The sequence below is a fragment of the Struthio camelus genome, chromosome 2 (assembly GCF_040807025.1).
Source record: "Struthio camelus isolate bStrCam1 chromosome 2, bStrCam1.hap1, whole genome shotgun sequence".
In the NCBI taxonomy this organism is placed as follows: Eukaryota; Metazoa; Chordata; class Aves; order Struthioniformes; family Struthionidae; genus Struthio; species Struthio camelus.
In genome coordinates this window covers 6,809,497-6,834,195 of record NC_090943.1, presented here as the reverse complement: position 1 = coordinate 6,834,195, position 24,699 = coordinate 6,809,497, and the positions used below count along the sequence as shown (strand labels likewise).

Genomic DNA, 24,699 nt, shown 5'->3' with positions numbered 1-24,699 from the left:
ATACTCTAAATTGTGCTGAGGATGTACACAAAATAGACAACAGAAGGAAAGTGCCAAGCCCTGTTTCTGGTGCTGTTTAGTTCATTGGTGCAGAAGGAGCTTTGGGTCTCAAGATAAGCATAGAAACGTTCCCTTTGAGCCAACTCAACGTCTGGAGTTTTAGCTTCTAGTTAGACTGGCCTTTCATAAGTTTGATTTAAATTATGTTGGGGCCCCAAAGACAACTTCATCTGTACGCCAAGTCTCATATGACTGTTTGCTTTCTCATTCTGGGCTATATAGCTATATGTACTTAGGTGATAGTGAAGCTGCAGAGCATGGAGTGGGTCAGTATACTCTCCTGATCACTTGATCCACATGAAGATGTCACTTCTGTAAAAAGTCTGGGATTTTTTTAGTCAGTGGCAAACATGGAGAAGAGATGTATCAGAATGCCTTTCAAATTGTCTTTGTTACCCAAGTTAATAGTTATGGTTGCCTCTTTGCTCAGTTGGAATGTTCATCCTAGTGATCTGAGAGCTTAAATTTTGTGGTGCTTAGGAATATCCTGAAACTCAACATGATAAAGATTCATCAACAATAGATAATAACAGGCAATATTACTGCCGTGGTATCAGTTAGGTGCTGGAAAGTTCCCATCTTCTTTACCAACAGGCAACATTAAGCATCAAGTTTATCAGTGACTGCCTTATTTGCCCAGAGCTTCCAGTGTACTAGTGAAAGGCGTAAGCTATTTAAAACTGGTGACTGTGAAAGGGAGTGTGGGAAGAAGGGGGAGGAATCTGTGACCTAAGAATTAATACCAACATTTAAGTCATCCCAGAGACTAAAAGTAAGGAATTTCTCTATAAGATGGATTGCTCCAGATCTTTGTCAGACGTGTTTCTGATGTACTCAGGAAGGTTGATACATGCCTGTCCAATGGCTCTTTGCAATTCATCAGAAAGGTAAAGAAGTGTTAGGGAGTGGCAAGAGTGGACTATTCTCAAGGGAAGGCAAGCCAGAAGCTGAGGGTGACAGCAAGGCAAGCAGGGGCGATGACCTCACTGGTAAGGGATGCACTATATGAACAAGAGGAGCAGAGCAGATCTGGTGACAGGGTCAGCCAGCAATCCACTGGTTACCAGACAAGTCTGTAGTGATGAGGGAGGTCCAGGATCAAGCCAGGAAGTCAGATCAGCAAGGCAGGGTCAGAATCAGCAGGATATAAGACTGGGCTCAGCCATACCTACAACATAGTTCAGGCAAGGAGCAAGAGCAAGGGCCTGAGAAGCAGGCCCAATGGACAGGCTCCAGATAAGGCTTCTCACAGTTCTTTCTCACGTAGCTCTTTCTCACAACTGGGTTGTTTTCACAGAAGTCTGATCCAAGGTTACAGCTGTGCTGTATTGGAGCTGACCGTGAACACAGGCAGCTACACATCGGTGGGGGGAGTGAGGAAGAGATTACAGCACCTACCGGTGCACTCGGGACTCTGACAAGCAGTATTTGCCAGTACTGATTGTGCTGATCCCAGTCCAGCCAAGGAAGTTCTGTTTTTAGAGCATCCTGTGCCACATGACAGAGTCTATGAACCTTGCCCTTCTTTCTAGATCTTCTTGTACCTAATGCTGGTCCGATTTTCACTGTCACAGTCTCTGTTGTCCCTATTTAGCAGTGTACTGGTTGTCTGTGTGGATGAGAGCACAGCTGGCTAACTCTCAGGAATGGAAATTCGGATACTTAGTAAGAGGAGTTCCACTAAGCACCTGAGTGCACAAGATTTGCAGCTGCATCATGTTTTATACTTTTATCAGTTTGGCTAATACCAGGCCATGTAAGCACAGTTAACTGTCTATCTATATTAAGTTTCCTGAGGTTGATTATTTTATTATTTGAGATACCTTTTTTTTATGTATACTTCTACAACTCTTGCTTTGAGGCCATAAATATTTTTCTAGACATTCTGTGGTTGAGAGAAACAGATATTGTAGAGCATATGCCTTTCTTGTTATACCAGCATGAATGATACGAGAGAGAAGTAGTGAGGGAAAATATAGGGGGAGCCTTATGTGTGTCTTTTGTGCAAACTACTGAGATAAAAATTTGTCAGGCTTGATTGCCTGAATATTTGTATGTCCACAGCGTAAATATACATATTGGCAACATAACCTAAATATCGAAAGAATATTTATACCTAGCCTTTTTTTTTAATTATTTGCCATTTCCTTTTTTTAAAAAAAGGAAAATTTAGCACTTCTGAAAAATACCGTCCTTGCAAGACCTGGAGTAGACAGAACTATAGAACAGGCATACAAAAAGTGGCAGTTTAAGCTGATTTGTTCCTCGTCCAGACAACAGCATGATTTATGATATATTTAGAAAAACAAATGCATAACCACTGTGTTACATATAGAGTAATGAGAATTCAAAGATGGAGGTGCATATTGCTTTATGTTAGTCACTGTTTGATAAGTATTGAAATATCATGCAGAGTTTAATATTAACAGTAATTTAGACGACAAGCAGGAAGCTGCGCAACATGGCATAAGAACAGCGGAAAAATTATTAATGGAGTTTTGTCCTTGTTCACAAGAGGGCCAAAATCAGCTAAAGATGTTACGGAACTACTGTTTAATGGCTACTAAAGACAAAAGTAATGTGGAAAAAGCTCTCAATGTATTTATAGAAATGGCCCAAAATGAGGTAAGAAATTCTTCAGATATTTTTAATACACATGACTTCCCATTATGAAATGCATATTGACTCATGCATTGTTTTTCTGGCTGATTTTTTTCACAATAGATAGCATTTTCTCCCTAACTTTAAACTAAAAGCTTTGAAATTAAATTAAAATGAAATTTGAAATTAAATTAAATTAAAATATTAAAGGACTTCTGTATGAATGTGTTTGCTGCTTTTTCCTTGTTAAAAATGTCTAGAGAAGAAAGGATGTAGACTATGGATGTAGCTTTTATCTTGTACTTTTTCCTCTTTACTTAAGGTCAAAGTGGACTTTTCTTGTAAACACACTGGGTGAGATTCTGATGTCGTTAACACAGTGTTCTTCCATTGATTTCGGTGGTGGCAGGATTAACCACAGTTAGGCCACAGTTTGTCTGCTTGTAGAAAAACACACTCGTAACTCTTAAGAGTTAAGAAAATTGTGGGTTTCGGTGAACTGTGCTTACTAGCACCGCAGTTATTTAAAAAAAAGAAATAAGAGGTTAAATTATATATTGAATATTTTGTAGATTCTGGAGACATGATCAAGCTACTATCCCCTAAAAGGTAAATAAATAGGGTAATAATTTCTCACATCTTACTCTTCCAGTTCTGTGGTATGCAGAAGTCATTTGAATTACTGAACTTTTGGTCATTTCCCAGAATTTTCATTATAGTCAAGTCAATACTGAGGAACAGGGGCATGGTGCTACAACTAGCTGAGCGCTCTGGTCCTGATCCAGGAGAGTATTTATTTACATATTTGCCTTTTTTTGCTTACCCATGTGTACATCAGTACATTTAAGGGCTTTCATAGAACGAAAGGAACGCTTAAAATTGATCATTAAACCTACTAAAGCAAGTAACGTGTTTGGCTACCTAAAAGTTATAAGAGCCCTTTGACCTTCGTTTGGTTAGCAGTATTTTGAGTAATTAAAAATTGAATAGTGCAAAATCTTCATACTGCACTTAAGAAACATGCTGTCTACATTGGCAGCACCAAGTTGTAAAAGATTTTGTCATTCAGATTGTATCTTCGCTTTCAAGACCTCTAAAACAGCAAATGGTTTTCCTTTCATATCTTCTGTGCTCAAGGCTAAGAAAAACGTAAAGACCTTTAAAGGTGTTTTAATTATAACAAATTTTGATCCATTATATTCCATGCATTGCCTGTTTGTCAATAATATCTTGATCTTATATAAAGCTTTCACCTGTAAACTCATTCATATTATGAGATCCTAAGAACCTATCTACATGAATCTCGTTGCAAGATAAAGATATAGGTATAGATAAAGGTACTGGTATATATTCAGTGTTCTTTTTAAGCTATACTGGGTGTTTAGTGTAACTGGAAATACAGAGGTTTATTTCACAATCTGATAATGCCCTTTTCAATTTTTCATTATCCTTTTGCGATATTACTCATTTTCGTAACATGACAGTACAAGATATGATACAGCCACTAACATATGAAAGGAGACTGCTGTAATTTGTGTGATTTATATTTTCTCAGAAGGAAAATGTTCAAGTTATTTTGGCAGTGGCCCAAGCCCATATGATACTGAAACAGACTCCTAAGGCCAGAATTCAACTAAAACGATTAGCAAAAGTAAACTGGACTTTGTCAGATGCTGAGGAGTTAGAAAAAAGCTGGATATTATTGTCTGATGTATACTGTAAAAGTGGAAAATACGATCGTGCAACTGAGCAACTGAAACGCTGCTTACAATACAATAAGGTGAGAGAAAAAGGTAAAGGGAATCCCTGAATATTAGAAAACCGTTATGACCCTTTAGGTATCTGAACATAACACTGCTTGGATGTTGTAATTTTTTCATTACTGGCCAGTTAAAATAAACCTTCAAAGCAGAAGCTTAAAGGTGCAGTGGATGTCTAAGCCTGAACTATGATAAAATTAGGCAGTGGGAGAAAGTAATTGTGATTGATTGTTATGACGATTGGTGCCAGGATTTTGCAACCTTTTGTTTCATGAGTCTCAACTTATTTTTGGGGTAAATATACAAAAAATCTTTGTAATCTTCTCTTCTATATTTTTAAAGGTTGTGCCATTTTAAAATGTGCAAACAGGAATGTTCAGTAGTCATTGTACATTTTAATATGTGTTTTTAGTATCTCCTGTGCTCTAAAAAGTAAAATGTCAGGCTACACAATCAAAAAAATGTAGCCTGTAAAAAAATGTAAATAATAAGAGATCTTATCGTTATTTATTATTTAGTTTATCTTGAAATAAAAAATATAATGTAGACCTCCAATTTGCAATGCTAGAGGTGATTTATATTCTGTATGATATGGCAGATGGGCTAAGCATACATATTCAGTAAATTATACATTGACTTATCATTTGAAATTAATATATTTTGGTGTATTAATGTATGTTAATTCATTGTTGTTTTTAGTCTTGTTCAAAAGCTTATGAATACTTGGGCTTTATCATGGAGAAAGGACTGGCATCTATAGATGCTGCAAAAAATTATGAATTTGCTTGGAAATATAGTAACAAAGCAAATCCTGCTGTTGGTGAGTTAAGAAAATGTTCTATATCTTCAGTTCAGATTGAGGATTATTAAATATTTTTTACTCTTGAAAGCATGAGTACGAAAGATTTGAGCCAGATAAATGCCTTATAACTTTATTTTGCCAATCCTAAAAGCTATAATAAATGTTTACGTCATGGCCATGCAACTAAGATAAAGTCAATCTTGATAAAAAAAAGTTGTAACAAAGGACAGCATTTAGTTCCGAATGGTCAATTTACATTTACAATTTACTAGGAGTTTAACAGCTAAACATAATTTTTATGAAAAATTAATGCTTATAAAGGGCTAGAATGGTTACATACAGATGAAGAATCTGAAAGAGTCCTAGGCAGAGAAGGGAGTATTGACAAATTGGGGAAAATAGTTTATTATAGACTGAAAGGCTGAATGCAATGATTTGGAACTGAGTCTTGATTTGGAAGCCTATTACTAGCCCCGGACTGCTGAAAATAAAATTAGAATAGAATAAAATTAGAAGTGGGTAATAGTCATTGTTGCTCTTATTTCAGTTCATTGGTCATTATGTATTGGTTTACCCTCAAAATACAACGTGTACTAAAACAGTAGTATGCAGTCCCAGTGAACTGTGTCAGCATTTGGGCTCATAAAAGCACTACGAGAGAACAATTAAACTTTCCTTGACTACGATGGCTGAGAATGTGTTCTCTCATTTCCTAAGACCTAAAATCTGGATTTTACACTGCTTTTCATACTTCTGTGACAGTGTGATCCCATCATCTGTTTAGCACCTTACTAGCAAACTGGATTAGGATCCAAGGTGCATAAAACCTTATTAACTATCAGGTTTTTTTTCCTTTAAAAGTTCTCATTTTTGAGAGGTTGCTAACACAACGTACACGTTAATCCAATTAAAATGTCCCTATAGAAAAAGGTTGTACCGCGGGTTACATGTTCATTGCCTTAATATTTTCTGCTGTATCCCATTTTAACTCTAAATTTGTTGTGATTATTGGTCTGAAGTGCTGTTTAATCTCATATTAAGAAGTTATTATGGGTGGTAAAACACTATTGTTTCTGTATCTCTTGAAGGTTTCAAACTTGCTTTCAACTACCTAAAAAATAAGAGTTATGTGGAGGCAATAGAAGTTTGTCATGATGTAAGTCATTCACAAAACTGGTAATTACATCATGAGACAAATAGTATTTAAATTATTAACTGTCTTTTTTTTTTTTTTTAAACTAGGTTTTGAAGCTCTGTCCAAGTTATCCAAAGATTCAAGAAGAGATTTTGGAAAAGGCACAAGCAGCAATCAGACCCTAAAAATAAGATCTTAATACAAAATGTTTAGCCATTAGTCATATCAGTAAACACTAGAAATAAAAACATTTGTTAAATAAATATAATGCATTTTAGACTTGCTGGAAATCTAATCAAACTTCGGTCCCCCCCCCCCCCCCCCCCCGATTGCACTATCAATCCATGCTATTTTTAATGTTAGTCACCATTTTATAAGGAGACTGATTTTTTCAGTGGATGTGATGTGTCCTTTTAGTATGTCTACCCACAGCTCCTCTATGAAGATAGGCAGAGGAGTACCTTACTGTCTGGGTCACTGTTGGAGAAGGCTTGAGATACTCAAACTGGGACAGTTCTATGCATGTTCTGGAACAGAATTCATCACACCTAGTGAGTTATGTGCCTCTGAGATTTAGCAGTAGGTGAGATGTGGCATTTTGGATGGCAAATGTAGACTTAGGTATCTCAAGACAAGTTTCTTAATTGGATCTCCAAGGTGCTGCTATAATACTAATAGTTAATCAGCCTCCTCATTACCATTAACACCAGTCTCCATGTTTTTTTTAAAATTTATTTCCCGTGTAGTTAAATTTATAACTCACAAATTCACGGTTTTTCACCCTGACAAGATTCCTGATCCCAGTGCTCAAACTCCTGTCTCTCCATTGACATATGTCCTGTAGGTTCACCTCTTTCACAAAGCCTATACGTACGGCACAGAGGAAGACATAGGCAGTCCCTCAAGAGCTCTACGGTAAAACAATGCCTAAAGTGGAGGAATGCTGAAAGCAGCTGTAGTTGACAGCTGTAGTAGCAGCTGTGTAGTAATTTATTTCCCCTTTGGGCATTATTGGACTAGATGATCTCCAGAGGTCCCTTCCAGCCTAAACGATTCTGTGATTATAACATAACCCAACATCAAAGCCACCCACCTGCAAAAAGGAGATGATACTATGTGTGTTGCTATAGAGTACAGATTATGGACAAACAGTTACTCAAGCTAAATGGCATCATGTTCAAAAGGGGAACAAATAGACAATGTTTTTCAATAAAATTTGATGCAGGAAACACACAAAGTCTTTGGAATAACAAATTAGCAATAGAAACTATGAGCTTGCCAGGTCTAACACGAATGATGAATATAGTGAAAATGAGTGAAGAGACTGTTTGGCTAGGAGGCCACTCTATTACCTCGTAGCCAAAACTAACTGAAAGCTAAAAATGTTCTATGACGTAAGGGAAAAAAGTGTTCAATGACTTATAGAAGCTCTCATGCTGAAATAATGCACCAAGCTTTTTAGGGATTCTAGTAAAATAAAAAGAATTTGTTGAAGAGGACTAGTGGAATGATATGGAGAAGATGCCCATTCTGAGGATGCTGGAGCCCATTAGCACACTTAGATAGATGAGCCTTGCTCTCCACAGTTGTTTTCTTAACTTTTCCTTATTTACTTCATTATGTGTAGCTCATAGTCTGCTGAGTTCAATAGGAAGGTGCTCAGTTAACCCTGGATCTACTTTTACAAAGAGACTCATCAGTAGAAAGTAGGGTACAGTTGGCCAAGAGGGAAAATGAAGATCTGCCCCATGCAGAGAATTATGCCAGCTGTTTCTAAGGTTTGGAACTAGTCCCTGGCTGCTGATGAAGTTCAAGGCCAGCTCTTGGTCTGTGTATCCAGGTTTCTTGTTTTCTTCTTTGTGGGAGGTGGAAAGAAGGGCCCTTTGCTTCTGCTTTTTTCCCAGATTGGTGCCTTACACATGCCAGCAACTGCTTAGAGTGGTTTATCTTTATTCTGAATGTCAGGACAATGTCTGGCTGAATGTAACTGAGGTGGCTCCAAGGCATATCTAACATGAGATTGGATGATTTTGCAAGATCTCACTCTTCACAAATAAAAGTTTGTGAGATATTTTCTTCAGTTAGAATCTTATAAGGAGGGCCGTTCTGAAATTTAATTAATTTCTGAAGGAGAAGTAGAAAAAAATGCAATTTAATAAAATGAGATATGAGTAGTCCTGCCAGTCAATAAAACTGGGAAATCCCTCTTTGTTAAAAACTTTGGACAGATGATTTTCCCTTCTCTGAAAATAACACTTTTCTGTGAAAACAACAACACACTTTACCTTGGGTTAAATCATTAAAGGGATATAAATCATGTTCCACAGTATGAAATACTTATGGGGATTATGGTTAATGGGTATTTAAAAAACAAACAAATCAACATACTTCCCCTATAACGGGGTTGTTCCATTATGAAGAGTTCTTGATTTTCTTCTGAGGTGCTATGTCAGGGCCATTATGGAAGATGGGATCTGGGCCCTGGCTATAATTGCATGATACGTCTCTTTCTTACCTACTGACTTTTCCTATATGCTGTTGTGTGGTCCAGCTGGAAACCTGCAGGCTTGATCTAGCCAGATGATGCTTTCATCTCACTTGCCTCTGTCACATATGCAAGCCTACTGCTTGAAGAAATAACGCTCTTTCCTCCTGTATTTACCACTGCCTGTCACATCTGGGCTGCTGTTCATGAGACCTGTCCTGTTCTTCAGAGATAGCCCATGTCTTGCCATTCATAGCATTCCCTTTTTTCCCCCTCTGACAACAGTCCAGCTCCCTACCTCCTCCCCTCTAGCCACGAGGTCCTGCATACTGGGGCAGCCGGAAGAAAACGCATCCAGCAGGGAGAAGGGAGGAGAAAAATCAGCAGTACAGTATCCTAAAACAGGGTTTGGCCTGTCCAGCCAAGGTTGGACCACCCTTAACTGTTACGTTTCTCCCTGATTGCGGTTCTTTTACCACCTAGATGACAAAGACCAGTTCATGTCACATGGAGCAGCAGAGACGTAGACTTGGCAATTTCTAAGGAGGGACTACAAAATATACTTCAACAACTATTAGTCTGAAGGTTTGACTTATTGAACCTGGACTTGTATTGTTGTGTTTTAAACTTGATCTGACAGTACTCCGTGTTTATCTTTTTTTTTTTCTGCTTCAGGGTACTGTGGGAACTATGCAGTGCGGAGGTGTTTATGCAACCTTGGATTGTATCTTTAGCAGGTTACTACACCTCCTTTTTTCCCGTAGGTAGAACATTTCTAATCAATTTAGTAAGTTCTAAATATAGATATATTAAATGTAGAGCCTCTTATCAGATATGTTAGTATAAAAAGCATCTCTATGGAAAAATTTTTACCATTCCATTAAAAATGCTTCAATACCTGGTTCTTCTTGGTTGCCTGGGTAAGTTGTAATTAGAGTCTTTGAGCTAGGAAAGGGTGAACCTCTCAACCTCTGAATAAGTGGTGGAGATTAGAGCATATCTATTGTTTCTCCATAATTGGGAGTTGTACTTTGCTTCTTAACATCCTTTTAGTTGGGATGGGATGGACAATGGTCCTTGTACCCTTTGGTACCCCAAGGATACCCTTGTATCCTTTGTACCAATCCCTTGTACCTGTGCTGTACAAGAAATATTTTTCAGCACACAGGCATGTTTTCAGAATGAGAAAAGGAGATGATGCATTTACAATGCGTACTTCAGCATAAATCAATTGAAATAGCTAAAGAGAAAGGAAGGAAATTCCTTTTAGGCTAATAGGAACATGCCCTACCCTTTTGTCAACCACAGGAGGATTGTGAGGACTACTGGAAATAGAAGTAAATTTAACTTTATATAATAAGGAGGTTTGCATGTTGATATCTGTTTATAGTTCAGTATTTTTCAGCCATGGAAGCTTTAAAGACAGCCGCTAGTGTGGAGAGCAATCAGTTTCACAATGTGCTATAAAGATGTTCCAAAATGGCTATTTTCTTTGGTTTATGTTTACATACTTGTATGTTTTAGAGAGGTGTGGTTGAAAGAGGGCTGCACAGTGCAGTGATATCCATCCAACTTTTACAATCTCCATTTCGACCTGGAAAAAATTATCAGGAAAACAGATGAGAACTCTCTGTGTCAGCGCGTTTAACCACCACTTCTTTTCTCATGGGGAAAATTTGTTGATCTTGCTTAGCTAGCTGTCTCATGCAGCACAAATTTGTCACTGACAGTAAACCTCAGATAACTGACATTCATTAGCAATCCACATGACAAACTGCATTCCTTTTTCTTTGTGGTAAGGGGCGATTTCTGGAATCCCCCAGGCTATGCTCTTCTCAAGGATGTGCTATCGGGGCGAGTAATTGGAGGCCATGATGCTCAGCCAAACAGCTGGAAGTGGCAGGTAATGCTAGTTTTAAGTCTTATACTTAGAAAAAAGCAATGAGGAAATGACAGCAAATTTAAAAAGTTAGAATTTTTGATATAGCTGAATTTGTTCTGTGTTCAGTCAATGTGAAGTTACAACTTCATCTAAAATTTGATGTCAGCCCAGGACATGAATAAGAAACTGAAGCCAGCATTCACAAATGAGCAGTATCCTCTCACTCAAGTATCTTTGCCTGAGGTGGTTCAGTGCTGAAAATTTACAAAAACAGGTGACCCGTGCCACCTAACAGTAAATAACAAAGCTCAGCTTTGCTTGGACTTAGATGCAGTTTCCGATGGTATATCTAAACAGGAAGAGTAAACAGGAAGAGTTAGAAATCTGTGTGCAGTCGCAGAGCTTTGATCTCATTGCAGTTATAGAGACATGGTGGGATAGCTTGCATGACTGGAATGTTGTCATGAATGACTACATGCTTTTTAGGAAAGACAGACCAGGAAGGTGAGGTGGTGGAGTTGCCCTTTATGTGAGAGAACACCTGGAATGTATGGAGCTATGCCTCGGGGTGGATTATGGGCAGATCCAGAGTTTGTAGGTAAGGACTGAAAGACAGGCTAACAAGGGTGACACTGTTGTGGATGTTTGCTACAGGCCACCTGCTCAGGAGGAGGAAGGCAATGAGGCCTTCTACAGAGAGCTGGAAGTAGCCTTACAATCACAGGCCCAGGTTCTCATGGGGGACTCCAACCACCCTGACATCTGCTGGAGGAACAACACAGCCAGGCACAAACACTCCAGGAGGTTCTTGGAAAGCAGTGATGATAACTGACACAGGTAGTGGAGGAGCCAACAAGGAGAGGTGCACTGCTGGACCTTGTACTAACAAACAAGGAAGTACTGGCTGGAGATGTGAAGCAGCCTTGCTGCTGGTTGGGGGCAGCCTTGGCTGCAGTGACCATGAGATGGTGGAGTTCAGGATCCTGCCAGGAGGAAGAAGAGCAATAAGTAGGATTGCAACGCTGGACTTCAGGAGAGCTAACTTTGGCCTCTTCAGGGACCTACTTGGAGGAATCCCATGGGATCAGGCCCTAGAAGGAAGAGAGGTCCAAGAAAGCTGGTTAATATTCAAGGATCACTTCCTCTAGGCTCCAGAATGGAGCAATAAGTCGAGCAAAGGGGGCAGGAGAGCCTCATGGATGAACAAAGAAACAGGAAGTATACAGGAGGTGGAAGCAAGGACAGGCCACTTGGGAGAAATATAGGGACATTGTCAGAGTATGCAGAAATGCGACAAGGAAGGCCAAGACCTACTTGGAATTAAATCTGGCAAGGGATGTCAAAGACAAAAGGAGGCATTCTTCAAATACATCATTAACAAAAGGAAAACTAGAGAAAATGTGGGCCCACTACTGAATGGGGCGGGTGCCCTGGTAACAAAGGATATAGAGAAGGCAGAGTTACTGAATTCCTTCTTTGCTTCAGTCTTCACTGCTAAGGCCAGCCCTCAGGAATCCTTGACCCAGGAAACCAAGGAGAAGGTCTGAAGAAAGGATGACTCTCCCTTGGTCGAGGAGGATCAGGTTAGAGATCATTTAGGCAAACTTGACACCCACAAATCCATGGGCCCTGATGGGATGCACCCACGTGTGCTGAGGGAGCTGGTAGACATCATTGCTAGGCCACTCTCCATCGTCTTTGAAAGGTCCTGGAGATCAGGAGAGGTGCCTGAGGACTGGAAGAAAGCCAGTGTCACCCAGTCTTCAAAAAGGGCAAGAAGGAGAACCCAAGGAACTACAGGCCAGTCAGCCTCACCTCAGTCCCTGGAAAGGTGATGGAACAGCTCATCTTGGAGGCTATTTCTAAGTATGTGGAGGACAAGAAGGTGATCAGGAGTAGTCAGCATGGATTCACCAAAGGGAAATCATGCTTGACCAACCTGATAGCCTTCTGTGATGGGACAACTGGCTGGATAGATGAGGGGAGAGCAGCAGTGGATGTTGTCTCCCTGGACTTCAGCAAAGCTTTTGACACTGTCTCCCATAATATCTCCTAGGCAAGCTGAGAAAGTGCAGGCTGGATGAGTGGACAGTGAGGTGGATTGAGAACTGGTTGGATGGCAGAGCTCAGAGTGTTGTGATCTGTGACACAAAGTCTAGTTGGAGGCCTGTATCTAGCGATGTCCCCCAGAGGTCAATACTGACTCCAATCTTGTTCAACTTATTCATCAATGACCTGGAGGAAGGGACAGAGTGCACCCTCAGCAAGTTTGCTGATGATCCAAAACTGGGGGGAGTGGCTGACACACCAGAAGGCTGTGCTGCCATTCAGAGGGACCTGGACAGGCTGGAGAGGTGGGTGGAGAGGAACCCCCTGAAGTTCAACAAAGGGCAAGTGCAAGGTCCTGCACCTAGGGAGGAATAACCCCAGGCACCAGGATAAGCTGGGGGCTGACCTGCTGGAGAGCAGCTCTGCGGAGAAGGACGTGGGAGTGCTGGTGGACAACAAGTTGACCATGAGCCAGAAGTGTATCCTTGTGGCCAAGAAGGCCAATGGTATCCTGGGGTGCATTAGGAAGAACACTGCCAGCAGGTCGAGGGAGGTGATCGTGCCCCTCTCCTCAGCCCTGGTGAGGCCTCACCTGGAGTACCGTGTCCAGGTCTGGACTCCGCAACACAAGAGAGGCATGGAGCTGCTGGATCGAGTCCAGTGAAGGGTTGCTAAGATGCTGAGGGGACTGGAGCATCTCTCACGTGAGGAAAGGCTGAGGGAGCTGGGCCTGTTCAGCCTGGAGCAGAGAAGACTGAGGAGGGATCTGATCAATGAGTGTAAATATCTGAAGGGAGGGTGTCAAGAGAATGGGGCCAGACTCTTCTCCGTGGTGCCCAGTGACAGGACAAGAGGCAACAGGCACAAACTGAAGCACAGGAAATTCCGTCTGAACATGAGGAAAAACTTCTTTGCTGTGAGGGTGACTGAGCACTGGAAGAGGTTGCCGAGAGAGGTTGTAGAGTGGAGTCTCCTTCCCTGAAGATATTCAGAAGCCGTCTGGACACATTCCTGGATAATGTACTCTGAAAGACCCTGCTTGAGCAGTGGGGTTGGACTAGATGATCTCCAGAGGGCTCTTCCAATGTCAACCATGCTGAGTTTCTGAGATTTTTGTATGTTAATGAATGATTGTTACGAATGCAACAGTTACATTTAAAATGGTGCCTTTTAATAGCTCTTATTTGTCACAGAGGTCATTCCTGCTAACTCCAGAAATATGCTTTTGCTACTTTTTTATTTCTTTGTTCCTCTTTTCTCTTTTTTTTTCCTTTAGGGGGAGGGCTGAGGGGGCTGTAGGGTAAGGGAAAGGATGTGTGGTTTTGATTCTACTAGCTCTATTAACAATCTGGTGCCATGGAATCATGAGCAGATTTTATTCTGGATTTCTGTCCTGTTAGCAGAACAGGTGACTGAGTTTCAGCACTACTTGTTCCTCTTGTACTTTGTCTGTACTTGGAAAGGTGTGTTTTTACCTCCCAGCTCCAAGTGCAGGTGAAAATCTTACTCCATTAAAGGTAAACTGTAGTTTTACATGTGCTGGCTGGAGGAGGAAAAGCTCTCGCTTCTGCAATTTACCTTCTCAAGCCAGTGCGTGTTAAAACCTCAGCTTGCTCTGAGAACTTAGTACAGACATGTATTAACTAACGTGAGTTAAGAGTTAGGTTCTTTTTTGTAACCAGATGTGTCCACTGGGATTTGTAAATCAGAAGAATGCCTGCCTCATTTTCTGATTCTGACTTGAATTAATCCCAGAGTTCATGAAGAAATAATTACTAACCAAGCAATTTAACATACAAGCTAACAGGAAGCAAAGAGAGAGAAAACTCCTAATGACAATTTTATAAAGTAATTTTCAAAGCAGATCTGTACTTTAATAACCTTCCTTTCCACTTGAACGGTGAGCAGGTTTACTTGCAGTAAAAGGATGTGACATGCCTGGCCTTGACTACACAAAAATGTTCCACTGTTTCGAAATCCGTTGTTAAGCCAATTCATAACCCTTTCTGGGCATACTTAAACTACAGGTATCTTAATACCGCAAAGAGCAAACCTATCTACTATAGAAGATGACGACCACTGCTGAAAAAAGATCTTCTGAGGTAATGTGGATAAACCTTTACAAAAGAAAATATGGATATCCACTGCTTATGCATAAAAAGATGCATCTTTTTATTTAAAATATGTACAGAGATGGCTAACTTTTTTCACACTCAGGTGCCACCACTAATCTTCAGTGGTACCGTGAAAGTGCAGGGAAAGTTGTAATGTCCCATGCACTTGAATTGAAAAAAAAATTTTATTTCTTCATTTATGCAAGTCCTTGAAGACTACCATATTCCTTGCCACCTCGATTTGGAGAAGGCCAGTAGATGACTGGACAGAGAATATTGTGTACCGTTGTTTCAAGCTACATTGTCCCTTTTTCAGTCTTCTTATAAGGGAGCTATTTAATACCTCCGTCCTGTAAGGCACTTGCACTAACACATTCCGCTGACCAAAGTAACACACACAATTTCTGCAGAAGCATGGCTTAGGTGTAGTATATTTTGTCATTTGATACAGATATCCCTTCAGATTGCCTGTGAAGATCACCCTGGATATTATAGCCACATCTGTGGTGGAACCCTTATCACCAATAACTGGGTCATGACTGCAGCCCATTGCCTCAGCATGTGAGTAGAATAAGAAGTTGAAATTCTTATTCTGTTCCTCATTCTCTCTGCAGATGGGTGCTAAACCATTCTCACCCTCAGAGCTCTCCAGCTGTGCCCATTTCTTGCACAGCTGGACATCTGCCAACTCACTGTGCACTTAATCTAGAGAACTGGAAAGCTCTGATAACTTCAACCATGATTTTATGTTTAATTGTTGATTTTTCTGGAAGTGAAAATCAAACTGATTGATTGATGATCTTAGGCTGCGTTCTACAGTTTGCTCTGCAGCACGTCTAACATGCACCACATGAACGATACATGCAACACCAATAAGCAAACACTCATCTTTAATTACTTACGCCTTTAGTGAATGTACTTACAATGAAGTGTAAGAAGCTCCTCCTTCACACTTTTAGACATATGCAGAGATGCAAGATGGACATCCTTGTTTAAAAATGATCTGAGCAGTGTGGTTAGCTGATATTGCACCTTCAGTTTCTTCACCAGCAAACTGCAATCAGTAGTTTCCTAATTCGTAAGATCATTTAGTTGAAGCTCATTGAAAATCCTCTGGTGGAAGATGCTTTAGAAATGATTATATTGGTGGAAGATCTCAGTGGTGCAGGAATTATAGAGTAAAGCTACAAGTGGGGACTGGTCTTTACCTTAATTATCCTGTGGTTCATTTTCAGGCTGTTAGGAGCAAAATACCGAGCGGCTCTGGGTGAACACAATCTCTTGGAGGTGGATGGCACTGAGTATTATATTGATGTGGAGAGGGTCTTCATTCACAATGACTGGAATCCCTGGGATGTTGGAAATGGGTAATTTGTTTTGATTATTACCATAGAGCTGAATGGTACTTAGCACCCAGACCTGCTGTTATATGTATATTCAGTCCAGTTCTCAATGAGGTCAGGAATGGATTTGTGGGAAGCGGTGGAAGATGATGCAGCAGAGATTTCCTAAATAACCTCCTCCCTTAGAGGTGTTACACAGTGTCTACTTGGATAACCTCATTGCTGTTTTGTCTAACTTTGGGGCACTTGGCCTTTCCCAGAACAGATATCGGGAAAGGCCTCATAGCGGGATCCAGAACATCATTCGGCAAATTCAGGGGCCAGAAGCCACACCAGTCAGTTTGCATCTAATGAGGGGAAACCAACAGGGAAATGCTAAGGGACTGTTTTAAATCCCGTCTTAGAGGCATGTATCCACGATTCCCTGAAATTCACTCTGAGGTTGGATGCCTCTAAAAGAGTAGGAGCTTCCACTAAAACCCTCCCACGTCTTCCCCAGGGTGCAGTAATTGGTAAAAAAAGGCATGGGTGCAACCATTGTCTGCAGGCTTTAAGAGAAAGTGACAAGCTACAGCTGCATTTCAGGAGGAGCACTGTGGCTCTGAAGTGTTTTAGGCATGTTTTAAGAAACCTACCCTCTTACAGGCTTCAGTGGAGGAATGTTTAGTCTCCAGATCTGATCAGACTGAGATGAGATCTACGTGCTGAATTGCTTAGGCCTTGCAAAAACCGTGGACATTTCTGCACATGTCCAAACGTAGGTCTCTTCCAAGTCCTGCAAAATATTAAAGTCAAAAGCGGAGTGGAGTTCAAGTGTCTCTAGAGTTGGACAGCAACTCAGCCAGTCCTTTCAGGGGATTTAGCCCTTTATCTGTCCATATCTTGGCCTCGCTGTCAATTGCTCATATTTTCCTATATCCTGGGATAGCTGCAAGTATTAACTCATCATGTTTCCCAGGTACTTGGCTCTCACCATGCTTAGAGGCTAAATACCTGTCTAAGTGAGGAAGTGGGAGTGAGGACGTCACATTTGGTTTATGCTCTCACCATGCTTAGAGGCTAAATACCTGTCTAAGTGAGGAAGTGGCATTGAGGACGTCACATTTGGTTTATGCTTAATCCAGGATTTTCAGTAAACACTCTTCTACCTGTATCCTATTTCAGCAATGACATTGCCTTGCTGAGCCTTTCTTCTCCTGCCTATGACAATGGGTTTGTTGAAATAGGATTGCTTCCACCTGAAGGAGACATTTTGCCTAGTAACTATCCCTGTTATATTACTGGATGGGGGCTGAATAGTGGTAAGTATGTGTGGGTTGAGGAGAAGCAGTGTTCCTTATTCTAGAAAGATGGACCAAGATCCCAGACAAAATACAACCTTTTGCATGTGAGGGCTGTTGATATGAGCAAATATTTTATGAAATGCAAAGACTGACTTCTGGAAATCTGGCCACAATTTATCTTGGCACCTCTGCCAGGGAAACATCTTCCTGTTAAGATTTCTTTGTACACATGAGAATGGCCTCTGTCCTGGTGTGGTCACAGTAAACAACGCTTTACCCAGCCAGTGGCCATCCTGATTTCAGCAGGACCAGCCACGCAGGTAAGGTATTTAAAAAAAAATAAAATATCATCCTTTCTCTGCTAGTTGATGGCAATGCCCCTGCCAGACTTCAAGAAGTGATGCTGCCGGTAGTCGACCATGCAATCTGTTCCCAGGCAGACTGGTGGGGAACTGAGGCAAAAGTTACTATGATCTGTGCAGGCGGGGATGGCGTGGCAGCTGGATGCAGTGTAAGATCCATTATTATCAGAGAATTTTTAAGCCTTTCTCTCTCCTTCTTTCCTATTTGACCGTGCTATGCCTTCAGTTGGGAACTGGTTTTGTCATTTGCTCATCCTGCAGTAGCTTTCAGGTGCAGATCCTGGCCCTTTCACTGCTTTTATCTAAATATAATCTTCTAAATCAGACTGCTCCAAATTTCTTCATTCCCCCCCAGTAGAGAGGAACTCTCCAAGTTATCAGGATGTATCTCACCCCACTGATTTTGGGAGGAAGATTTGCCCTTTCTTCCAGGACCATGTTCCATTGATCCTGGGGTCCTGGGGACCTTACGGTTGAGACTTTGGCGCTCTCTTCTGCCCTTATTCAAAGGATGAGGCTGTAGGAAGTCCTGCCACTCTTTCAGTGTTGCTGCCATCTTCCACCACCTAGGCAAAGCATCCAGCAGAAGGAGGCATGCACCCCTGCACTTTAGCCTTGCTCTTCAGCTTTCTGCTCCTCGCCAGCTGCTCTTTCTATGTAGTTAACTGAGCAGCCATGCAGAGCCCTTAAAAGTAAGCAACAATATACAACACATTTCTTGTATAAGTATATGAATATAATATATAAACATATAGAAATAATATATATTATATAATGGTACGTTGTATAAATCTATAGTTATAAATACATAAATGTTTACTGTATTTTTCAGTGTGAGTTAATTATGACAGAACCTAGTCGCTAACTGGATTCTAAGCCACAGCAAGAGTCTTTATCTTCACATACACTTTAACTCGTGTTGCTCTCTTTCCATTGGCTCTACTTCCAGAGACCTTTAGAATATACTTGTTGCTAAGTACAAGGGGATCAGCGTTTCCCTCCCATCTGGCTCCTTGTAGCTGGAGAGTGCAATGCATTTTCATGAGAGATGCTGTGCAGGTAGACCTTCATGGGAAGAACTGTCATGTGATGCAATGTGCTCTGAAGTAGTTGCTTAAAGTCACTATATTTCTAGTGGTGATAGTGGTGGGAAAATCATGATCATGAAAATGATCATTTTCATTCACCCAGACAAAACATACTGCAGGAGAACACTGAAGGAATTATCTGTCCTGTGTATGATGCAGCCTGAATGGGAGATGTGCCAAATATAAAATATATCTATAAATGCAAGTCCTGCAGCGCTGCACTATGCAATCTCGGCCTCACATTTTGGAATGACCAAAGAGGCCTTTGCTGTCAGAAGCAGAGTCTGGCACAAGCAGCATCTGATTCCCAGGCACAGCGTAGTGCTTTTGTTTAACTGCTGCTTAAGACATGCTGCCTACTAAGCATCCATGGAAAGAAATGCAAGGAGAGGTGTTCTAAATCACAGCAAGGAAGAGAGAGAGAACTATCTAATCCGTGAGATGGCTGCCCTGACAGTGTGTTCTTCACCTCCTGCAAACGGGCACAGTGGGAATGACTTTTAAAGCATTAAAAGCAGCCTTTGCTCTTGAGTGTCCAACAGAAACAATTGGAAGGAAGTACATTTCAACAGAACAATTCAAAGTTATTTACTCATCAGGAGGAAAATTTCAAAGTGGTCCCTGGTCTGCCTTTGAGTAACTGGAATAATACCCTGTGGTTTTCAGGCTGCAAACTGGGAAATGCAAGTTGAAGTCATACTGTCATTCCTGCTTGTTTGTGGGGTGTCAGTCTGTCCAGCAGCAGCTGCTGGATCAAGCCTGTTGAGAATCCCTGATGAGGGAGAGCCGCTTGCTGATCTAAAGCTGCTGGAGCCAGCTGCATGCCACTGGCATCTGGCTTCCCCTGACCTGCAGGGCAAGTATGTGTAAAGTGCTGTGGTCCATGAATGTTTGCGGGTGGAAATAGTAAGTAGAGCAGTAGCCTGGCCCAGGTGAGAACAGGCCCTTCTTCAGAGGACTAAGGCAGGATGGAGACGTGTTATTCTGGTTCTGTACTGAATTCACTTCTTGTTTTCTAGATTATGGAGAATAACGGGAGTTACTAGAGAAGGATGGACTTGTGCATAAGCACAAGAAGAAGAGTTAGAACACAGTGTATCTGTTAATTAAGTCTCCTCTCATCCTCTTTACATCTTTTTGGGTTATTAATAGCAAGGTTTGGCTAAAATTATAATAAAGTATCGATGACATCACCCAGGGACTTCAACCCCATTGCTGTGTGTTTTAAAAGAGATTAACACAAAATACCAGCAGCACAGAGCGTTTCCCATTGCTGAGGTGGAGTCAAGTACAGGATGTTTCTGCCTGGCCTGAGATCGGGAGATTCTTTGAACACCAGTTCAGATCCAGTCAACAGCAAAGGAGAATCCAGTGTTATCTTTGTGCGTTGAATTGAATTCAGTCTTAGCCCATTTCTCAGCAAATGTGGTCCCCGTGAGCCTTCTGCTTGCAGAGGGATTAAGGACTGGGTGAGCTGAGGAAGCCATGTCTATGCTGAGCAGGACATCCAGCACCTAACATTCCAGCCACAGCAGGAAAACATATTTTAGTATCTTTTGTACATACATAGGAAATGTTGCAGCATTGTACCAACAATGCAACAAAGCTCAATGAGACCTTATAGCAGAGGAAAGCGATTTTGTCCTAAAACTAAATTCACTCACACCCTCATTACCGGAAACTGAGAAGTACTGAGATGCATGTGTCCACGTAATCTGCCCAACCATCGCGTACCAAAACGCAGGTCTGTCTGCCCATGAGTCTTCACAGTGACACGAAGGACAAGGGATGCCAAGTACTGAGTCCTCCATGCATCTCTGGGCTCTTTCTTATGTTAGTAGCTATGTATGGCTTTGTATGTGCCTTTGTACGCCTTAGGTACATTGCAGGTCTTACACACCGGCGCTGGAGGTCACCTTTCCGCGGAGAGGCCGATGAACATGTCCTTTTGCTGGGGCTGGGCTGCAGAGTCCCCACACACCTGAGCGGACAGTGAACACAGCTCTTCAGGGCTGTCATTCTGGCACCATCTACAAACGCATTGCATAAAATGAGCATGACAGGTTTTCTCCCTGAGAGGTTCCTTAGTGATAACCCTGTAAGCGGTAAAGAAGGTTGGCTGTATGTTTGCAGGTAGACAGGAGGAAACAAGTGGTGACACTAACATCAGTCTGCACAGCGGCCAGCAGATGTTTTGCTTCCACAACTTGATTTTCTTTTTATTCCTAATCAAAAGCTGTGTTGTGCAGTGCTGCACATACAGGGCATAATTCCTATCTGCGTGGCCAAAAGGCCAGGTGTAGACATACAAAGGACTGCTCTTGCCTCAGCTATATTGGTTAATTGAAGCAGCTGAAAGCACAATCTTTTTACATTATTCTTAAATTCACTCTGCACAGGATTTTTTTAAATTCATTTTCTAAGACTAAATGCATAAAACATGGCATTTCTGGAGGGTGCTTTTCTTTTTGCACTTGCACAATAATGTAATATTCATCTATTGGTGAACTACAATACCATCTTCCAGGAGTACACAGGGAATCCCACAGCCTTCCGTCTACCCCTTCTGCTGTGTAGGAGGATAAATATGTAAGACTGGAGGGTTTTAATTTAGCTCTTTTTCATTTCAATCCATTCATGTCTCTGTGCTCCCACCTGTCTTAGAGCAGCTGCAGGCACACACCAACGACATGACAAGATTTTTACTAAACCCTCTCTGTGCCCGGGAGCACACAGGTCTGCTTGTCAAAAGCCACTAGAGGGCATTGGTAAACCAGGGAAATACCCACTGTGGCTGTCGCCAGCTCTTAAAGAAGTTTTGTGGGCTGGAAATGATAAAATGGCAGGTATACAGCCTTGCACTCTGTACTTTATGTTTGCCTTCAGACAGACTGATAAGCAAATGGGAGCTGCTTTTAGATACCATTATCAAGGGGTCTGATTTGCAAACAGATAAATCCTGCTTGTTACAGCAAGCACAAACGAAAACGAAACCAGCAGAGCTTTCTACAAGGCTTGTAAGAGGCCTGAAGTACCAGCTTTATTTTTAGCTCTTTACTTTATTGGACTGCACTTGACAATGTGACATTTATACCCAGTAATTTAGCAACTTCTCCTCTTCTGGCAAAGAAGAAAGAATACATCTCAACTTTCCTGACTTTTTGTATTACTGAATAGTTCTTACTCCTTTTAAGACAGTATGTATGATTCTGCTGCAGTATCATGTTCAAATATTTAACTTCTCCCAGAAGAGTCTAGATTTGTTCAAAACACTTGGTGATGGAGTAACATCTCTTAAAAGCCCACTTAGGAGGCAAGTGACATAAACACACTGACATCTGAGATCCTTGCACTGATGATATTTAAATATTTTCCTTTAAATTTTAAAAGAAATTTAAAAGACAGAGATCAAAGGCTTTTGGGAATGAGATCAATTCCAAAATTTACTCAGATGCTGAAAAATGAAGTATTACAGTGCCTGGTTTTTGAGGTGCCTGATGCCTGGAGTGAGGACTAACTCTGCATGCTCTGTGAGTGGGCCATGGGGAGATTTGGGGATCTCACGTGGGGTCCCGAACTCTCATCAGCCTCTCTTGGGAAATCACAGGAAACACTAAGGACAGGGCTCTGCCTCAAACAGGCCATGCTCATAGTGCTGTAGAGAAGGGCTTACCTGCAGCATGGAGCTCAGGTGTCACCAATCTCAGATGGCCTTAGGAGGGGTATTCTGGACTGAAGTTTTTGGAGCTATATTATGTGCGTACTGTGATAAATTGATGAAGCAAGGATCATTCTTGGGCACCATGGCCAGCTTGCACAGAGCGGTCTGCATTCACACATTCAAACTTGCTCAGCTTGCAAAACAGACTGGCTTCATGCAGACTGCCTGCTGGAAAGGTCCCTGGCCTGGGCCAAGCAGACTCGGGAACTGCCTTGGAGCGTAGTGTTGGCTGGGACAAAAACATTTCAGGCACCGCGTTAGCAATTTAACCCTACAGATGACCAACTTCCAGTGCTCAGGAACATTACCTGGCAGCTCTTAAATGACTATAAAAGACATAGCCTGAAATATCGCAGCTGTCCCATGGTTCCAGCCTGCCTGCCTGCCCCCGACATGACTGCTGTGAATGGTTCTCCCTGCATTTGAAGCTGAACCAGGCACTGAGAAGTTGAGGCCAATCCACCCAAATCAGCAGATTGCTGATTTGCCCACACCACTGCTGTTTAGGTCCTGGCCAAAACTGCAGAAAAAAGCCCAGCACAGTAACTATCTTTCTTTGTCCCTTTTGACGAGAAAAGACCTCTTACAACCCCAGGATTTCCAGTGAGGGAAGCCTTTATTACAAATGCATTTTGGACCCTCCATCAGTAGGAGGGCAGAAAGAGTGACAATAGCATCCTGTGTTATGCAGGCCAGACAGTAAGAAAGCAAGTAGCCTTTGTCCGACTTGTGTGAGGGTCAGGACTCCCTTTGGTATCCTGTCATGATGAGTGGGACTGCAGCTTGCCCGTGCTGAGATCATCCAAAGCTAGACAGATGGGTGCTCCCCAGGCTTGTCTAGGTCACCTGGAGAGACACCTACATGAGAAACAAATGAACATGGAGAAGGTCAGAACTGGGGGTCTGACCAGTGCACCCTGAACACTTTTCTTTTTTTCCGAGAATGATTTTCTATGAGAGTGCCACGAGCATGAAGGAACGATTCCCCATGCCAAACCTCCTGCGGCTGCACAACGGCCACTGTTCTCCAAGCGGCAACCCTGGCCAGTGGGTGCTTGAAACCTATTATCACAAGCTGCTCTGCAAGCTGGGCTAGAAGTTGTTCCTATAAGCCCTGCCTGCACGTGAGCGAGACCTGAACCTGTCTCTGGAACAGCCAGAAGGAGAAATGTCACACTGTACCATCAGTAGCAGAGAATCAGGTGTTAGGAGACATAAAGCTCTAATTCAGGGTCATTATCATGTCACCAGTACAAAGAGGCGCTTTTCTTTCCGGGTTTCTATGACAGGAACAGCTTGTGCTGCTCAGCCGTGATTTATTGCATAGAATAAGAGGAACGCTTTGATAATGTGATAGCCTGGCAGCACGCATACAAAGTGCATGTTCTTCCTAAATGCTCGATTTACCTCTCAGTATCCAAGAGTCTTATTACTCAGCATTGACAGGCAAAGCTGAAATCCCATGAGCACACCTCAGGAAGCCTATGGAAAATGCCAGTCAAGTTCCCCTCCAGTTTTACTGTGTGAAGGTGTCACAGTAATATCATATCCAATAGTATTGGGACAACACTGCTGGGCACAGTAATGTAAGGTTCACATACGGTGCTGTCACCCTTTTCTCCAAAGCTAGATGGTGGGGATGGAGCTAAAATAGGGATCCAACTAGATTTTGGAAAGTCTATGCTCCCTGTTTCCTTACATGGAGCAGAAAAAGGAGACAACCATGGCTGCAGAAGATCATCTCCTGGGACTGGTCCCACCAGGTGTAGGGTGTTCCTTTGAGGTGCAGAACTGGCTAGGCACCCATTGAGCTATTTGGGGGAGGTAATACTGTAGATGCTGTGAAATAGCTCTGGAGATGCAGGGATCAAACATAGGTGTCTAGTGCCACTCGGGACACTTGAGGACATCCCACCCCATCCCACTGCTTCTTCAAAGGGGTGCAAGTCTCCTGAGGTCCCATGTCATCTCTGCCAGGCCCATGGGGATGTTTCAGATACCCTCGAGCATCTGA

At 41.9% G+C, this 24,699-nt stretch overlaps 1 protein-coding gene across 1 annotated transcript in view; it reads left to right on the top strand.

Annotated features, from left to right (window-relative positions):
• TTC21A (tetratricopeptide repeat domain 21A) overlaps positions 1–6,588 on the top strand; it is a 42,797-nt gene extending 36,209 nt beyond the window's left edge. Inside the window, exons 25-29 of the mRNA XM_068934175.1 lie at positions 2,474–2,685; positions 4,217–4,441; positions 5,121–5,241; positions 6,312–6,379; positions 6,466–6,588. Of these exons, the coding sequence (XP_068790276.1) occupies positions 2,474–2,685; positions 4,217–4,441; positions 5,121–5,241; positions 6,312–6,379; positions 6,466–6,543 (704 nt within the window). The 3' untranslated portion in view covers positions 6,544–6,588. The remainder of the gene's footprint in view (positions 1–2,473; positions 2,686–4,216; positions 4,442–5,120; positions 5,242–6,311; positions 6,380–6,465) is intronic.
• The last annotated feature ends 18,111 nt before the right edge of the window (positions 6,589–24,699 follow it).